An 18,800-nucleotide genomic window follows, 5' to 3' on the forward strand; every position below is an offset into this window, starting at 1 on the left:
ATTTTACTAGCATTTCAAGCATCCATGTGCAATAAAACAGGCTTGTAAATACTCATATCGTGGCTGCTATTCTGACGTGAAATCCTCCTTCCACGTCTTCTTCTCCTCCTTGTTTTTTCTCTGCAGCGTGTCCTAAGTGGACCTTCGGCCCGGGCTGCTCTGATGAGTGTCGGTGTGTCCAGATGAATACGCTGGAGTGTCACCGCCGACACGGCACCTGTGTCTGTAAACCTGGCTACCAGGGCAACACCTGTAAGGAAGGTGAGAGCAGTGTCACAAAGCCCCGCTCATCACAAGACCTTACTTTACCAGAGGTTGTGTTCTGCTCTACAGTGTAATTACCGTAAAACTACAGAAGATTTACGAGCAAGCTTTAACAAAATTCTTTACAAAAACACAACAACCAAAAAATCGAACACAAGTCTAAACCCCTGACCTCTTTACACCAGCAGACATACAGTCAGTCTAAATATAGTTTACCAGAATGGTGAATAACTGTCAGTGGATGCCAAGAAATGCAAGTGTCTGTAGTCACTGTGATGGAAATGCCCTTCCAGGCTGAGATTTTCCTCATTCATAGTCATTATCTCCAGAATGTGTCGGCGTAGGATTTATAAAAAAGGTAATTTAAATTCTGATATAATCAGAGCAGAGACTTCAAATCTTTGAGGAGTCGAGGAGTTCTCTCTCTTCTCTAAATAAAGGAAGAAAACTGAGAAAATCATGGAGCCACTCATTAAAATGGAGAAAGGCTGATCTCCATCCTCTCGTATCACAGCTGAGTGTTGAGTTCTGCTCTGTCTCGTCTCTAGAATGTGACCCGGGCACTTACGGCGCCGGCTGTGAGAAGAAGTGCGTCTGTCCACTAGGAGTGTCATGTGATCATGTGACTGGAGAGTGCCAGAGAAAATGCCCTCCTGGTCGTCATGGAGAGAACTGTGATCAGGGTAGGACACACTTTCCTCATCCTTTAAGTCTCCTTCGCCGTCAGTTTTTGTCCTCCTGTGTTGAGACAACTCTGTCCTGTGCCAGACTGTCCAGAGGGAAGGTTTGGACCAGGCTGCGTTAATCCTTGCACCTGCACCGGAGCTCCATGTGACAAAGTGACGGGACGGTGCTTGTGTCCAGCAGGAACATCAGGAAAGCACTGTGAGAACTGTGAGTGCAAAACAGAGATATTACTGTTTCGTTTTATATTTTTACTTCCTGTATATTTTTTTAACTTATTTTAGTAATTCTGTCAGTTCACATTAACATTTCAGGTAGTTTTATTTCAGCTAACTAAAATGTTTTTTCACACCTACATGATGACGCGAATAAAATGTGAATATCAGTCTTTTCTTTTTCTTCCTGCAGTGTGTCCGGAGGGTTTCTGGGGTCCCGGCTGCACGGAAACCTGCCCAGTTTGTGAGAACCGAGGCGTGTGTGATAAACACAACGGCTCGTGTAGCTGTCCTCCAGGGTTCATGGGCCGATTCTGCCAGAACTGTAAGTATCCGCAGTGTGCATTTTTGGTTTCCAGAGCAACATGCATTAAACAACCCGCTGAGGAGGAGGAGGAGGATGGCAGGATGTGGAATATTGAAATGGTGCAGTGTTGCAGTTTGGACAAGAAATAAAGCAACATGTTAGAAGATGGAGTAGCAGTTTTCTCCGAGGTCATTAGCTTTAATCCTTTCGCTGCCCTGACAACCCTCTCAGACATATTTTCACTGAGAAGAACACATTTATTTCCATTTCAAACAACCACTGGCTCCGAAAGCCTCGCTTGACGACTGAATCATGGAACCGAACCTGTCATGGGAACTTGCTGTGCTTGCATGCAATCTGGTGGAGTTGGTTATGGTAGATTAGTCTTGATGTTCGAGATATTTTTCTTTCTTGTGCAGCATGCCCGAGCGGACGTTTCGGTCAAGGATGCCAGATGAAGTGCGTGTGCGAGAACAATGCCCGCTGTGACCCGGTGAGCGGGCGGTGTACCTGCGCTCCTGGCTGGACCGGACACAACTGCAGGAAAGGTAACAGTGCTGGACAGCTTATCACCGAGACTCTTCCAAAGATGTTCCTGAATGTCAGACCAAAACTCAGATGTGATGTTTGTGTTGCAGCCTGTGATGCAGGGCACTGGGGGACAGACTGTGCAGAAACATGCGACTGTAGGAACGGAGACGGGAGCTGTGATGCTTTGACCGGCCAGTGCAACTGTGAGGCCGGTAACACTGGAACACGCTGCCATCAGAGTATGTAGCTGTGTGTTTGTGTTAGAGCGTTTCAATACCACAGTGTGTCAGGATGTTAAGTTACTGCATGTGTAATTGTTTTGTTTCAAGTTTTTCTTTGTAAGGAAATTAAGAAGAAGTTCTTGCACACCAGAACTTCTCATCAGCATGTGCTTCAAACAATCCTGCACACTGTCAATCCTCACTTTATTAACAATATTTCAGTCTGAGATGAAGGTTTGAGGGCTGGAACATTGTTGATAAAGTGATTTTTACACCTCGGAGGGAATTTCTTCACATTTGGCACCAATCCACTCAGACTCAAGGATGAGCCGATTATAATTTTGTAGTCAAAGGTCACTGTGACCTCACAAATCACACTTTAGGTCGTTACTCAACAATACATATGGTAATCACGACAAAATTTCACCCAAATGATAAAGTGATGATTTGATATCCGAAAGGTCAAAGGTCAAGTTCACTGTGACATCATTATGCTCTGCAAAACATGTTCTAGCTGTTATTTAACGCCACAGCTCAGGAACAGAATTTTTGACTGGCGCAAGGTGCAATAAAACCACAGGTAACTCTAATTTTATTTATATTAGGTTATATGAAAATTAAAGAATCGCTGGAAAGATCTGTGAAACATTTGTGTTGCTTTTGGCCCATTTATTCATTCAGTCTGCACAGTGTAATTGTTTGTGCTACCACCAGATGGCACCAAAGTAATACTTTTCAAATCCTGCACACAGTAGCTTTAATATTTCAACGTAGTCTATCAGGTCTTGCTATCAGGTCTTTCGTTTGTTTGGTACGTATTTTGTTCTGTCTAATTGCTTCATTGTATAGCTGCCGTTCATTCCTAAAAGATATCCTGCACACTGCTCTTGCTCAGCATCAAAATGTTTTCATTTTATGGACGTTTAGGTCCCTCTGGAGCTTCCAAACAGTTCTTACAACAATGATCTCAAATAGACAATGCTCTGCCTGTTCATGTGCACGGGTGTGGGTTAATTCTTCTGTGGGAATGTCTCTTGATAATTATATATAGTATGTTTATATAATTCCAACAACCAGCCTTTATAAGACCTGACATCAGATGTTATTTGAGGCTACAAATCACTGCTCTCTAAGTCTAAGCAGTGTCTGTGATATTCCCTCAGAGTGTCCTGCAGGTGTGTTTGGTCTTGGCTGTCGTCATCGGTGTCAGTGTGACAACAACGCGTTGTGCGACCATGTGAGCGGAGCTTGTACCTGCCAGGTTGGATGGACTGGGACGTTCTGTGAGAAGCGTAAGAGAAGCTTCTTGATTACGAAGCCAAATTCACCTTCTGAATATGTACATGTTACTAACAGGTAGTCTTTATGTGTGTGTGTGTGTTTCAGCGTGTCCTCAGGGTTTCTTCGGGCTGGACTGCCAGGAGAAGTGTTTGTGTCTGAACGGTGGGAGCTGTGATCACGGCAGCGGCGTTTGCTCCTGTCCCGCCGGCTGGATCGGTCCCTTCTGCAACCTGAGTGAGTCACAGGTGCATGACAGACAGTTCATAGAGCTCACAGGGACTGGAGTCCCTTCGATGTTATGAAGGAAAGCTGGAATCAGAGGCTCAGATGGTTTGTTTCAGGACATTTGTGTAGCAGCACCAAGAACATCTTTGTAACGCTGACTCACAGTGGAACAAAAACACGCTTGGTTTCAGAGTTATTCGGGAAAGCCCGGCCCAGTCACACATGAGAAAGCACCAACTCGACGTTCCCCATGTATCACTTACCAGACACTGGAATTTCCACGTTTGATCAGCAGAGTTCATGAAGAGGTAACGATATTGTTTGTCCCCCTCCTGGCAGCGTGCCCTACAGGTTCCTATGGGGAAGGATGTAACCAAACCTGTAGCTGCCGTAACGATGGCATCTGCCACCCGGCCAGTGGACGGTGTGTGTGCATGCCGGGCTGGACCGGACCCAACTGCACAGAAGGTGAGTGAACACAGCACAGAGAAGGGCAATCATCTGTATGATGAGTAAATCAGGGGGTCACAGGATGGTTTTGTCTGTGTGTTCCTCTCCCAGAATGCCCTGCAGGGTTTTATGGAGCAGACTGTCAGCAGCGCTGCTTGTGTCAGAATGGAGCCACCTGCAACAAGACCAACGGAAAATGTACGTGTGCCAGCGGATGGACGGGCACGGCCTGTGAACTGGGTAAGAGTCTGTACGTGTGACCACAAAACCACCTTCAGATGGATCGTCTTAAGGAAAGTTCTCATTTATTACAACTCTGGTTTTATTTTTGCGCTTTTGGCCGTCGTTTGTAATAACAAACTCAAGTCTGGGAACACCGATGTTGCTACGGTAACAGCTAAAGTGCGAGAAACAGGAAATGATCGGACAGGCCAACATTCACCATATTTTTAAAACCTTTTCATTTGGAGAATAAAACTGTACAGAAATCTGCGACTGCAGCATCTTCTGTAGGTGAAAGTTGAACCAGGAAGTCGCCGTCTGAACTGATGGATGCTGAGAACAGACATTTGTTTTCTAACATGGGAGTTTGCTTGTTTCCAAAAAGTTGGCACGCTGTGTAAGACATGGTAAAAACAGAATACAACCAATGAAAAGTGTTCCTGAGACCATCTTGTAATATCCTTTATACAATCACGTGTTTCACAAAGTGTTGAACCTCGCCACGTGCTGGCTTATGAACGACTGAGCCTTTCGAGGATGAACTGATCATGAATCTATCACCTTTTATCAATCAACCCGTTCACCCGTGAAATGTTCCCAACAGGTGTCTTTTGTTGCTCCTGTCCCAACTTCTTTGAATTGTGTTGCTGGTATCAAATCCAGAATAGGCAAATATTTATAGAAATCAATTAAGTTGATGAGGTAAACCATTAAATGGATTGTCTTTGTACTGTTTTCAATTGAGTTAACTTCACAAAGGAATAGCAAATTATCACATTTTATTTTATGTTTTGCACAGTATCCCATTCCCGGGTGGGAATCAGGGTTGTAAAACTGCTGCTGGTGTTTATTGCCTTGTTTTTTAGCATTTTTGCCACAAATTCCCGGCACAGTGACATTATTACCCAAATGATCAATGGAAAAAATCTACAAAAATAAGATCCAGCTGGTCGAAAAACCAGAATTTCCATTTAACCGCTCCAACTGCTGCTTCTTTTTACGCTCCACATGTGGAACCTGACTTCTTCCAATTTTCTCCAGGCAGGTTTTTCTTTTGTACTTTTCCTTATTTCTCCTTCTTATTTTAGACTCGGGCACATTTGCGATTTTTGGCTAAATATGAAAGAAATTAAAGTCACACATCAACTTTCTTACAAATGATAGTAATAGTAAGATATGTGTTAGAATTTGCCAAAAGGCCACTCATTTGAGAGTGGAGGCAGATAGGAAACAGTGGGGGAGAGAGAGGGCATGACAGACAAACAGGACACCGACCAGAATCAAACTGGAGAAGTTGTGGTTATGTGTCAGTAACCCTTCGGCTGCCAAAGCGCTCCCAGGCACTTTAACTCATCATAGTCGAGGTAAACCGGACAAGATCATCAGAAAGTGAATCAAAATGAGGATAAATACTGAACATGGACTGATGTATAAATCATGATCGGGGTGGATCTGATGATTTATGTTGTTACAGACAGTCTCAGCTCCACAGTCTCTTCTGCAGTAATGCTGATTCAGCCTCTTATTGCAAAGCCATAATGATGTTGGTTAGCCTGGACAGAAATGCAGAAGAATAACATCACCTGAACCCTGCAGTAAACATTTAAAACAGAGCTCTGTGGTTGTTTTACTGTGCTGCTCGGGAAATCCATCAGCCTGAGTTCAGTTTGCAGCCTTAGCTAATTTGTTTTTGCCCACAGTCTGGTTATTTGCTGGCAGAGTTCGTCCCTCCACCACATACGGTACTGGCCTGCCCTGTAAAAGTCTCTGTCGACCCGGTGATGACATTCCTGCTCGTTCTCCCTCCGAGCTCCACATCACACACTATCCTCCCTCTGTGCCTGTTACAACCTTCCCCTGTCGCATTGTGCCAGGCCCGGCCTCCTCTTCGTGCTCAGGAAACCTCTAATCCTGTCGCTGGAATGTCTTTTCCCTCCAAACTCTGCGGCTGCCAGCTCCACACTGTGTCCAACTATAAATTATTGGGGGAAAAAGAAAAAAAAACATGTTGCTGCCCTCAGCAGAAATACGACAGCACAGGTTTTTGCCTGTCGTGTGTGGTTCACATCATGATGTCTCTGCTTTCTGTCTCTCGCTGCACAGAGTGTGTCGCCGGCTGGTTCGGGGCCGACTGCCAGCAGCAGTGTGAATGTGAGAATGGCGGCCAGTGTGACAGACAGACCGGACGGTGCAGCTGCAGCGCCGGCTGGATCGGAGAGCTCTGTGAGAGAGGTGAGGCAGCCAGTCCGTACCTGCACAACAACCTACAGACGCTGTGACCTCATGCTGCACTGTGGAAACTGCTCGACTGGCGATAATGTGTGTTTTTGTTAATTATAACTTCCAATTTGCACCTTCTCTGCTCAGCATGTGAAGCAGGCCTGTTTGGTGCCGGCTGTGAGGAGAGATGTCAGTGTGTGCACGGGGCTTCATGTCACCACGTCACCGGAGAGTGTCAGTGTCCAGCAGGCTGGAGAGGAAAACTCTGTGACAAAGGTACGAACCTGCAGCCAGAGACACTGTGGAGCTCTGGCAGCACCTGGTGGACGAAGTTTGTCCTGTTGTTGGTTAAAGAAAACTTTTATATTTTGGATAAAACACTTTGACTTATTGCTGCAAATGTTTATTTTATATTATGTCTTACATGCTTATTTTCTTGGTATTGTCATTCTGATTCTCCAACCTGTAATTCTGCATGTCTGAGGAAGCGTGATCCCGTCTCTCTTGCTCTTCATGAGGTTTCTTTTCTCTTTATCCTGTTACAGGAGGATGGAGGATGTTGTTGAGATTTGCCTTCTGAGGCAAATTTATAATTCTGGGCTATAAGGATAAAATTGACTTGATAAAACAGAGTTCAGAGTTCTCATACATTTTTGCATGAGGAAAAAAGATTTAGATAAAAACCAAACAAACCACAAAAAAAAAAAAATAAATATACAAGCTTGGGCAGCTGTGGCCCAGGAGGTAGAGCGGGTCGTCTGCTAAGGTCAGAAACATGGTCAACGCAAGTATGTGAACGCAAATGACAACGCCTGGTCCAGCTGGCACAAACCTGCGCTCTAAGGCACAGGTGGAGACAAACAGGAGTCCTCACCGGGGCGATATAGAGCAAATCAGAGCGTTACCACGAGAGCAGCAGAGGAATGTGTACTGCTGTGCCTGCTGCACAAGAGGAAGAGAAAAAGAAATAAGTGAGGAGAGAAGAGACGACAAGGTGTCATAAATATGCCCTTGCATATGTATGTGTCATCTAAAGCTTCGTCAAACTGGTCAGCTGCGGTTGTGTTGAGCAGAAGTGAACCCAAACAGAAGGGCCGAGCATTCTCTTGTTCATGCTGCAGAGCCCACAGGCTGCAACGCTCTGACCGCAGCTCACACTGGCGTGGTGATTTTCAGGGGTCACTCCAGATCACAGAGATGCGTGAAATCAATCTTTATAGTTTAGAGTGTCTGCCTTGGGCAAGAATGTGTGAACAGCTGAGCACAGAAAAACATTTTGGGGCGCTTTGGATAGAAAGCTCCTGATGAGCAGGTTGGCACCTTGCATGCAGGCTATGCCATCAGTGTACGAATGTGTTTATGAAGAAGTGAATGTGACGAGCATTTTAAAGCGCTTGAGAGGTTGGTAGACTAGAAAATGTGCTCTATAAATGCAAGTCCATTTACCTAATTATCAGTCAAATTACAGACTGATCAACATCTAATGTACAGAATTACATTTCTTCCCACGTTATAGCTACAAACATCTCTTATGATCGTTTCCTTTCAGCGTGTTTGCCGGGCACGTATGGGAAGGGTTGCATGCAGCGCTGCAGCTGCGCTCAGGGCACGTCCTGTCACCACGTCTCTGGAGACTGCGGCTGTCCTCCTGGATTCACAGGAAATGGCTGCGAACAGAGTGAGTGCTTCAGGACCGACGTCCGCCTCCACTGCTTTTCAGTCCATTTAGACAATGAGCAAGTTTGTTGTTTGTTTTGATGAACTCATTCTTGCGTTTATAAAAACACACTGCATGACACATTTATGATGAATCAGAGAGCGGGAACATCTCTAACAAACGGCACATGTGAACTCCCTCCCTCCCTCCATCAGCTTGTCTTCCAGGAACATTCGGACAGAACTGTAACCGGGTCTGTCAGTGCTCCCAGACAAACCAGCTCTGCCACCCGGTGTCTGGATCATGTTACTGCGCTCCAGGTTTCCAAGGCCCCAAATGTGACCAAAGTATGTAAAACATCATATTTATACTTCTCAGACATGTCACATCACATTTAAAAGTACTAAACGTTGTCTTCATTCGTAGTTTGTGGAGAGGGTCTTTACGGTCCAAACTGTGAACGAGAGTGTCATTGTGACAACGGAGGGAAGTGCGTTCCTTCCACTGGAGCCTGTGAATGTCCGGCAGGGTTTATCGGAGCACGCTGCAACATCAGTGAGTCTGAAACCACAATGGAATAAATGAGAAATTGATAAAAGTACTGGATGACAAGTAATCTGGTGTCTGTGCTTACAGCGTGTCCAGCTGGCCGTTACGGAGTCGACTGTGCTCGGGCGGCGCTGTGTGGAGACGGAGCCCAGAACAACCCGGTCACCGGTCGCTGTGTGTGCCTCCCTGGACGCAGAGGAGAGTACTGTGGCCACAGTGAGTTTCAGCTCAGCTAATATTGGCGTTTTAACTTGTCAAGTAAAAATGTCACCACAAATCAACTACCATATTTCACCACACATCCTCCACATCTGTGTGGTTTTTGGGTTGTTTTTCTTTTTTAAACATCTGTTTTCTGCTGTCAGACAACTGAACAGGTAAGAAATTGGATTGCGGCTCTTAAGACGTCTAACAGCAGTCAACAGCTGTGCTGCGAGATCGACTATATTGACTTATAAAAGTGATGACAGAGAACGTATGGGTTGTCGTATTCAAGCAGAGCCACAAAGCATCTGTTCCTGTGATTTAAATAAGCCACAAGAAATTGTATTCATGCTTGTAATGCGTGCAGAAGCCGTTTTATTAATGTGTCTGCTGAAGATGCTCCTGAGACGTTGATGTTACATTGATAGCCTGACATCATATTCTGGGGATATAGTCGGTAAATTCAAGTAAAATACAGATTTTACTCATCCTTTGTGAAAGCCCTGCACAAAACACTGATGTGGGAGGTTGTAGTGTGAGAGCAGGGTGTATATGATGTCACAAAACAGTAAAAAAATGCTTCCGGAGACATGATATAAAAAACATCATTAGTCATGTGATTACTGCAGCGTAGACACTGGTAAATTTATCATTTAAACCTTATTTAACAGTAATGTCGCTGTAAACAAACAGTGAAATGTTTTATAAACAATTTAAAAGGCAACTGTTCACTGTAAAGTAGCAACTGAAGTTTATAAACCTTTACAGCTGCTTAATAAATGGTTATAAAGCATTTCATTGTTTGTTAACGGTAAAATTACTATTATCTGAAGTTTAATTAACCATAAATGTAACAGTTAGTAATGATGGTTATTGTAAAGTGTTGCCTGCACTACTTCAGAAGAGTGAAAAAGGTTGTTGAAACACCAACATCAGATGTAACATGACTCAACAGCCATCTTTGTTTCATCTGTGACCTCTGAGCAGGAGCCCTCTGATCATTCAAAGTCCAGACTCCTTCGTGCAGGTTTCCATTAGTGTCATCGACACTCACGCTCACCGTGATTGATTACGTAGGTCGGGCCAATTTTCATGTCCAGGTTGTTTTTCTTATGCACAAAAATGAAGGGCAGCAAACGGCTCCGAGGGGATGAAAACAAGCCCTGATGTCTGCGAGTCTGTTTTTGTCGTCTTGTATGTGTGTGTTTTGATAATGATGCAGAATGTTTTCTTCAGGTCAATTTGAGTGTGTGTTTTCTGCCCTCAGGCTGTCCTCCCGGCTGGTTCGGGGCGGACTGTGTCCAGCGCTGTAACTGCAGTAATGGAGGAGTGTGCGACTCTGCTAGCGGCAACTGTACCTGCGGTCTGGGCTGGACTGGAGCGCACTGCGACAAAGGTGACAGCACTCACACTCTGGTTTTTAACGCAGTCGAACCTACATTTGCAGCACTGTATACGCAGACACTAGTGCGAATATATGTTGATGTTTCATTATTTTTAACCGTGTCTTCCTGTTTTTTTTTCTTTCTCCTGTCTGCCTCTCAGAATGTCCTGCGGGCAGATTTGGTGCCAACTGCCAGCTGAAATGTGTCTGTCATAATAACGGTACATGTGACAGAGTGACGGGGACGTGTCAGTGCGGTCCAGGATACTACGGGCATCAGTGTGAACACGGTGAGAACTGAACAGATTAACACACACACACACACACACACACACACACACACACACAGTGGAGTAACTTAAAGGATAATTATTGTCAATAATTGATATTAAAGACAAAACCAATGATTAACTGATTCTGATAAGTTTGTCTGTAGCTAAAATGGCAGCTGATTGCTGAAATATTATGTATGAAGTTATTATGTTACATAAATGGTGGCCAGTCGAGACGGAGCTGGTTTTAACTATTTTAAAACAGTGTGGTAGTCCTGCTGTTTAAAATCTGGGGTTTGGGTCCCTTCAGAGGGTCACCAGATAAATTTGAGGGGTCATGAACAAGTTCTGCTTCTCAAATTAGTCATCATTCTTCTGATTATTTTTGTTTAGACTGATTTATTAATCCAGTGAGGAGAGATTAAACCACAAAGGTCAGTTTTAAATCTCATCCCTCGTCCTCAGCGTGTCCTCCTGGTCTCCACGGCCCGCTGTGCCAGCTGCAGTGTGACTGTATGAACGGAGCCTCCTGTCACCCGGCGTCGGGACACTGCATCTGTCCTCCAGGACACCACGGAGCTCGCTGTCACAGAGGTCAGTCAAGTCACTGCAGATTACCCAGAATAACAACAGGACTACTGCAGTTTTCACGCCTGATTTATTGTCTTTGTGAAACTGTTTTTCCTGCTGTCTTCCCTCAGCGTGTGAACAGGGGACCTACGGTCAGGGCTGCGTCAAGGTGTGCGACTGTGAGGACGACGCTCCGTGTGAACCTGTGACAGGAAGATGCCTCTGCCCGCCGGGGAAGACTGGACCCAGATGTGACATCGGTAATCTCCTCTCCTCTTTATAACTAAACACAGGCAGTGCAGACCAGTGTGAGCTTCAGAGCACGAAGATTAAAATGAAAACACGTCACCTGACTCTGCATGTGCTTTATTTAAGAGAAAGAGGATGTCAAGGTGCTCGTTCATCCGGAGGCATACTGGATTTCTACATAGATTTAATTTTCAAAGTAAAGTTTTGTTAAAGGTTGGATGTGTTTGGGTGGTTTCACACCTAACCTGTTTGGTTCAGTTAAACGGTTCCTGGTGTGTTTTCCTGGTTTGTGGCTGGTTTGGGCCGGTGTGAAAGCTGTCAATCAAACCTGAGTGCTTGAAAAGGTCGGTCTCGGTCCGCTTCCAAGCAGATTCTAGTGCGGTTTGTTTGTGGTGTGAAAGCAGATGGATCAACCTCAGGATTCTGATGATAGATATGTAATTTTAGCTCAGTGTAAAAGCTGAATTACTCATAAATCCATCTGCTCATCATGAACTGTTCAGGAAACGATCTTATAATCGGTCTGTAGCCGACAAGCTGTGCATATATGTGAAATCATTTCATGGTAACGTGTGCACATCAGCCCGGGAACTTCTCTTGACTAATAGGTCACGCACTGTTAAAACTGCTGAGCTGTATCCTACTCCATGTACTCTGTCAGTTCATTGAGTCCAGTGTATGTGACAGTGATCCAACAGTAATTATCCCTGAACCGTTACTGTACAAGACATCTCCAATTCGTCATGTCTCTATGTGTAAGTCATTACTCATAACTTTCCGTCAATTTGCTGTTTAATAATCCTAATAATTAGTTATTTCTTCTTGAGCTCTTTGTGACACCAAAGAACATGAATACACATCAGAAGCATCGACTGCTTTAGAGTTTCTGAACTTCATGTTTTGTCTCCGTCGCTCTGGTATAACTGAACCGTACTGCAGTGCTAAAAACACCCATAAATCCTCAGGTTGACTTTGAAATCAATCATCCATTATTATGAGTTTAAGAAAACAGTGTTTCCAGTGTTTATGCTAAGCTAAGCGTACTGACTGCTGGCTGTAGCTTCATATTTACTGCACAGATATTAACGGTGGTATTAATCTTCTTGTCTCTCTGCTAGAAAAGCAAATAATCCCATTTCCAAAAATAGTCTAACTATTCCTCTAAAAGTGCATCAGTCCCTGTGTAGTCTTGTGAATCAGTGCTGGTTGTGTTTCAGACTGCAGAGCGAATCGTTTCGGGCCCGACTGTGCAGAGACCTGCGAGTGTGAGAACGGGGCGCAGTGCGACCGACGCAACGGCCGCTGCAGCTGCCTGCACAGCTGGATCGGACTCTCCTGTCAAGAAGGTACAGTAACGAAGAACCAGCATGAGTGACACACCTGCTTTTCATATACACTCATTATATCCTCCGACTCCTGAGGGAGAGCAGAAGTGACATTTCAGCTGACCTGCTGAAATAAGAGTAAATAAGTAGTTTTAGTTCTGAACTGCAGAGTCTGCACTTTTTCTCCTCTGTCATCTTTGTTCTGATCAAATATGAATGTGTGCTGAGCTGGCCTCACCAACGTTTCTCCTCAGGTGGACCTCCACGTCTCACCTACAGCAGCAGGGGAGACTCGCAACACGACAACTCATTATAGCACCAACACGGAGCTGGAGACTCAAACTGGGACAGATCAGCTGTTTGGCTGGAGTGACTCAAGTGAGTGAAAGCTTGTGACAGCTGGAAGACCTTCATGGAAATAGACTCTCTGGTGAGAACTGCAGTTTCATGTTTGGACCTGAGCTGGATGATATTTTTTTTTTCCTCATATGCCAAAGTGTCCTTTGAACTGTTGGAGCACGTTTCGTCAGCCTGACCTCGCCGGTACTGGTGATTTTTCTCACGGTCAGAGTGGAACGACGAACAGCTTTCATCCGCAGAGTGCAGCGTCGGGAGATCGTGGGCGTGTTTACTGCATTTTTGGTATTTTGTGTTTAATATTTTGTCCTCAAAACACCTCCTGCAGGTACTGTATATAAAATAATCTAATTTTTTTAAGGAACTTGGTGATATTGCTGGATATGAAACCATATTCCATTACTTGCTTGTTTTATGAAGTTGTTTTTCAGTCTATACAGTATGAAGTGCTCCCCTCAGTCTAATGGTGCTATGGTGCTTTACTGTACAACACAACAAAGACTCAGACTTCTGCAGTGAAGCACATACCTGTTGTATAAATGTGCCTTAATGGACAGCTGGAATTTCACAGTTCGCTAAAGATCACACAGCTAGCATTCGTTTGTACCTCCTCCAAGGTTGAATATTTTTCTTTTGAATTGATTTTGTGTATAAATTGCTTCATATTTATATTTCACACAGTTGTATAACATCAAATATACCGCAACTTTAAAATGCATCCTTGTTTCCACTGGAGAAAAGAGACAAAACAACCCAGAATGATGCCAATAAAGACAGACACAGAAATGTTTGGTTTACCATTCTTATTTTATCATTATTTCATTGAAGATCGAAGCTGTACATCCTGTCTAAAGTCAGATTCAAGCACAGTGCAGATAGCAACGCCTGCAAAAGGAAATTAAAAAAAGAAAAAGAGAAAAAGGCAGAGGTGATCACAACCAGAAATATATATACAAAGGTCAAACTATGTACAGGAGATACCAGGCTCTCACTACGTCATCTTCAGAGTGAAATCAGTCCTCATGATGCATACACAACACAAAAAAAAGATGCTTCTTCAAATCGATACAATACTGATAGGAAAAATGCAGCATGATGGAAAAAATAAAATAAAATAAGAACTGTTCTTTTAATTCTCTCTACTGCATTAAAGGCTAAAACATAAAAAATATATTCTCTGTGTAACCTTCTGTAAAATAAGCTCTCTCTCTCCGTCTGTGGCTCTGGTTTCATTTCTCAACTAGTCATTAAAATGTTAGAACAGCGAATACGATCGAGCTCGGACCACTTAAAGCATGAATTTCTCCTGCACAGGCGAGGGCGCTCGGTAATAACACGTCAGCCTTAAAACGATAAGAGTTATTTCTACAATGTGCAGAAACCTTTGAACACATCAGCACGCTGTGAAATAACACTGATGGTCAAACTAAATGCACAGCGAAGCCGTTTAAAGGACAAATTGGACATTTTAGGAAACGTTCAGTTTCTTGCTGAGAGTTTGATGAAAAGATTGATACCGTGCTCATATTTTTGGCTAGCTTAGCATAAAGTTTTCTGCACTGTTGCCCTGGGATTCCCGGCAGTGCAGGACTGTGCGGCATCGTAAAGGCAGGAGCGATAAAAGACAGTGATTTAATGACTGTCACAAAATAGTGTAGCAGTAGTCAGGAACTTTAGTTTGCTGCGACAGAGATGAATTTAAGACGGCCGCTGCCCCTAAGATCACGATTACAAACAAAAACAAAGTTCTGCTTTGCACAGTTGTTGCCTTCAAATGAACCTCGAGAGGTCCTGAATACAACATGGGAAGTAGTGCACAGAATATGCTTCGTGTTCAAGTAGGTAAGTCATGAGAACACCGCTGCTACGCTAACTGTGTCTATAAGCAAGCAAGCTAGCAAGATGACGACAACAGAAGAGAAAGATAAGAGTGTTGGGTCCAGATGAACTTCCATGACCTCCATGATTATTTGAAAACATCAGCAAACACTAACGGCAGTGAAAAAGAGTAAATCCTGCACACTTTTCACCTCTGCATTGATGGATTTATTAAACAAAGGTCAGTGTTTTGGTCACAAAGGCCTTTCTCAAGACATCGTGCAGAGGTGAAAGTGTGGGAATTCCTCTTTTTCACTGGAACTAGACTTTTGTCTGCACCATTAAAAAAAAAAGGAAAGTGTGTGGATGATGCCTTCGACTCAACGTCAGCAAACGCTTCAGCAAACACGTGAACTCGGACCTTCAAGAAAAATTTCCACTTCCTCCTGTATGACCTCTCCTTGTGAACACGGTAAACACGACCCTGTCTGAAGGCAGCAGAATTAGAAAAAAACGTTGCAGGACGTCGTCGGTTGCTTATTTATACAATGCTAACTAGCGAGCTGCTTGCTAGCACTGAAATGCCCCTGTTGTAAGATTTGTTCACTGCCAATGCGTCTTCATCATTAGGACTTCAAAATGATTGGCTGAGGTTAGAAAGACGTTTGTAAAACCAAAACGATGGATGATTTCATCACAACAGGTGAATGTTTACTTTGAGTATTGATTAAACAAACGAGATATAACTTGCTGATTACTGAACTTTAGAGTTGCTGCGAGGTGGATTTATTATCTTTGGGCAGAGGTTTCTTAAATTGCATCTACATTTCCCTCACTTGCAGAAACCATGCGAAGAGAGAGGAAATGAGAAAATGTGTTGAGAGTAATGAGTTGTCGTTTCCCCCGGAGCCTCGTGCGAAGCGACATCCGCCATCTTGTTCAAATGTAGCAGATGTAGGGGTGGAGGATTTATATCTCATGATGTTCATCTTAATGTCCTCCAGGAAGGACGTTCTTGTGTATCCTCACTAACTGCTCCTCAGAGACACGTCCACACCCCTCCAGAGTTTTCTTATGCTAAGCTACGTTAGCCGTAAGCTTTGTGTTCATCAATCTTTTCATTCTAACTCTCAGCAAGAAAGCGAATAAGCAAACTTTTCCTCCAAGTCTTAAACTTCCTCCCCACTCCCTGCGGATGAAAATATTAAGACACAGGAACTTCACAGACAAAATGAACTAAATGTTCTTCGCTTATCTTATTTTTTTTTTCTCTTCTTCTGAAGAAAACATCGGCTTGCGCCGGTTTTATTCACTCAGACACAGCAAATCAAACGTATACAGGGATCAATTTATACAACAGGCTAAAGCAAGGGATTAGTTTAATCGCCCCCCCCACACACACACACACACACTCACACATAAACAGGATCAACAGCAGAGACGTTAAATCATTTTGCCGTTGTTAAAACTCACTTAGGAGGAGTAACGAAGCAGACTGAAAACCTCATCCGCACAAATCCCTCACTGTAACGTTCACTTTGATTATCCCCTCCACTCTCATTCACATCATCACTCGCACTAATATGACAGTTTTATTCATCTGTACTGTGTTTTTTTTTCTGCTAAGAATCAATAGTTTATCAGCTGTTAGTAAAGATTTGTTATCTACACGTGTTAATAAGCGGAGTAGTGTCACCTTACTCGTCCCTTGGCTGGGTGAAGAGGGGTCCATGCTTCGAGGATGTATCGCATGCTATCCACTTGTGCTTAAATCACAGTAAGAGAGCACCCGAAGGAGAGAGAATGATATAGGGTGGCGTCAAATTTTTGCGATAATACTTCTGACACGTCTCAGGTCCGTATGTCGCCTGAAACAAACCTTACCGATCCTAAAGCAAGTAGCTGTACTATGCATTCTGTATATGAAGGACGTTATTTGTTTACGAGTATAACAGCTTTGTCAAGTAAAGATATATATGGAGTAAAGTCCATACCATAGATAGATTACAAGCTGGACAGCACATGCGTCAAGATGAGTTCTATAATCTTGCAGGAAGTGAGAGTGAAACCGTGTCGTCAAAGAGAGATGAAGAAGAAGGAGAAGAAGAAGAAGGAGATCTTTGGCTCGAGCCACGCTAAAATGTCACTGGTCCTCCCCAGTGTCCACACATGAACGAAAGACGACAAGTAAATACAACCTCCTGATCATGTGCACGCCAACGCACGACTAAAAACCACCTACTCTGTTCCCTGAGCTGCTGCCACTCACTGATTTACTGGACACACACGCACACACACACCACACACACCGCCTCTTCTTCCTCGCAACAAATGCCACTTCCAGCACCAACCAGTCAGCGTTCCCGTGTACACTGGGCACAAGATGGGGGCAGCTGTCGAGCTGCTCATCTACGCTGAACGCCCACAGCACAGTCTGATGCAACTGTAAATAAGGCAAAACACTTGAACAGAATTCGATCAAGGAGGAGTTTCCATGAGACGTGGAGCCAGCACTGATGGGATCACTTCCTGAACACAGTGACTCTGCGTTTGATTTAACAGCTCCGACCATTAGGGATGAAAGCTAATCTCTTCAGTGGCAGACGAGTTGCCCTGACACGTCGGCTCCCGACTCGGACGCTTCGAGACTGAGGAGGAGGAGGAGCGTCTCCACCCTCCTCGTCCAGACAGCAGCAGGGTCGGAGCATCGGTGCCGGATAAAACGCACCGCCAGTGAAGACACAGAGGGAGGATGAGGAGAGGGAGTTATCAGGAGGAGATATGATTCTATAGTGCAATGGCTGTGAGATAAGACTATTGTAATACCCATCCTCCCCCCTCCTTCAAACTACCCTCCAACACCGACTGACAATACTAAAGTGCTGATTGTTAAAGCCCGCGAGAGGCTCGTACACTGATAATGTCGACAACACAAACAGCTTTTCAGAGAAACCTTGACGGACTCAGTACAGTACACACGTGTTTGTAAACAGAACGTCCAAGGAACAAATGCATGGCTATGGTACATGTGCAACAGAGTAGTTCTCGTATATTCATACAGTATGAACTTATTCTTCCTTTTAGTTGCATTCAGTTTTAGAAAAAAAAAGAAAAAAGAAACAAAAAATCTGGCTGCCAAGCAAGCGTGTGCTTATTTTTTTTAAAAAGATATTTTTGTCTACGGTTCTTAAAATACGTTCAGCTGAATTGAATGTATAACTGATTTAAGTATGAGCGCATATCCCTAACCTCTCTTCCACTTTTGTCTTTCTTAGTCAATCCCTTCCTTTTTCCCGTGGAGGTGACTGTATTTTTTTCCCCCTTTTCTTATCTTATCCCCGTGACTCTAAATGAGGTGCCCTGGGTGGCCTTGGTGTGGCCAGACTCATGCGCCAGGGTCTCACTCAGTAAAAGCTCAAGCAAACAGAGGATCAGGCAAAGGTGGGGCGCTGCGGCGGCAGCCCGGGTGCAGCCCTGCCGGGCGGGGCCGTGCTGCCCGTTAGGAGCGGTAGTCCTTTTTACTGTACGGCTTGTTCCCCAGGATGCTGTCCACCTCATGTGTGATGGACGATGACAACTTTGGAAGAACCTGCGACAGGAGAGAGACACAGATGGTAAACATGTTCTTACTGTATATTTACTGTTAGTGGTCAGTCTTTCCTTTAAAGGGTAACTCCACCAATTTTACACAAAGTGTGTTTACAGGTCTTTGGGAGTACTACTGTATATGTGAAGAAAGTAGTATAAAGCCTCTTGTGGCTTCAGGGGGAGCTGCATGTAATCTGATTAATTCCC

At 44.2% G+C, this 18,800-nt stretch overlaps 2 protein-coding genes across 5 annotated transcripts in view; one reads left to right on the forward strand and one right to left on the reverse strand.

The window, feature by feature from the left end:
• megf6b (multiple EGF-like-domains 6b) overlaps positions 1-13,980 on the forward strand; it is a 66,232-nt gene extending 52,252 nt beyond the window's left edge. The window contains exons 17-38 of the mRNA XM_084349213.1: positions 127-261; positions 813-947; positions 1,033-1,158; positions 1,357-1,488; positions 1,890-2,018; positions 2,109-2,240; positions 3,386-3,514; positions 3,609-3,737; positions 4,068-4,196; positions 4,290-4,418; positions 6,504-6,632; positions 6,768-6,896; positions 8,170-8,298; positions 8,493-8,624; positions 8,704-8,832; positions 8,914-9,042; positions 10,298-10,426; positions 10,576-10,704; positions 11,152-11,280; positions 11,388-11,516; positions 12,723-12,851; positions 13,085-13,980. Of these exons, the coding sequence (XP_084205339.1) occupies positions 127-261; positions 813-947; positions 1,033-1,158; positions 1,357-1,488; positions 1,890-2,018; positions 2,109-2,240; positions 3,386-3,514; positions 3,609-3,737; positions 4,068-4,196; positions 4,290-4,418; positions 6,504-6,632; positions 6,768-6,896; positions 8,170-8,298; positions 8,493-8,624; positions 8,704-8,832; positions 8,914-9,042; positions 10,298-10,426; positions 10,576-10,704; positions 11,152-11,280; positions 11,388-11,516; positions 12,723-12,851; positions 13,085-13,146 (2,789 nt within the window). The 3' untranslated portion in view covers positions 13,147-13,980. The remainder of the gene's footprint in view (positions 1-126; positions 262-812; positions 948-1,032; positions 1,159-1,356; positions 1,489-1,889; positions 2,019-2,108; positions 2,241-3,385; positions 3,515-3,608; positions 3,738-4,067; positions 4,197-4,289; positions 4,419-6,503; positions 6,633-6,767; positions 6,897-8,169; positions 8,299-8,492; positions 8,625-8,703; positions 8,833-8,913; positions 9,043-10,297; positions 10,427-10,575; positions 10,705-11,151; positions 11,281-11,387; positions 11,517-12,722; positions 12,852-13,084) is intronic.
• Positions 13,976-18,800, reverse strand: part of kcnab2a (potassium voltage-gated channel subfamily A regulatory beta subunit 2a) — a 92,522-nt gene continuing 87,697 nt past the window's right edge. For all 4 annotated transcript variants that reach the window (XM_084349217.1, XM_084349215.1, XM_084349216.1 and 1 more), the window contains one exon: positions 13,976-18,594. In XM_084349217.1, the coding sequence (XP_084205343.1) occupies positions 18,505-18,594 (90 nt within the window). In that variant the 3' untranslated portion in view covers positions 13,976-18,504. The remainder of the gene's footprint in view (positions 18,595-18,800) is intronic.

Source organism: Pagrus pagrus (genome assembly GCF_965226575.1).
Source record: "Pagrus pagrus genome assembly, chromosome: 3".
In the NCBI taxonomy this organism is placed as follows: domain Eukaryota; kingdom Metazoa; phylum Chordata; class Actinopteri; order Spariformes; family Sparidae; genus Pagrus; species Pagrus pagrus.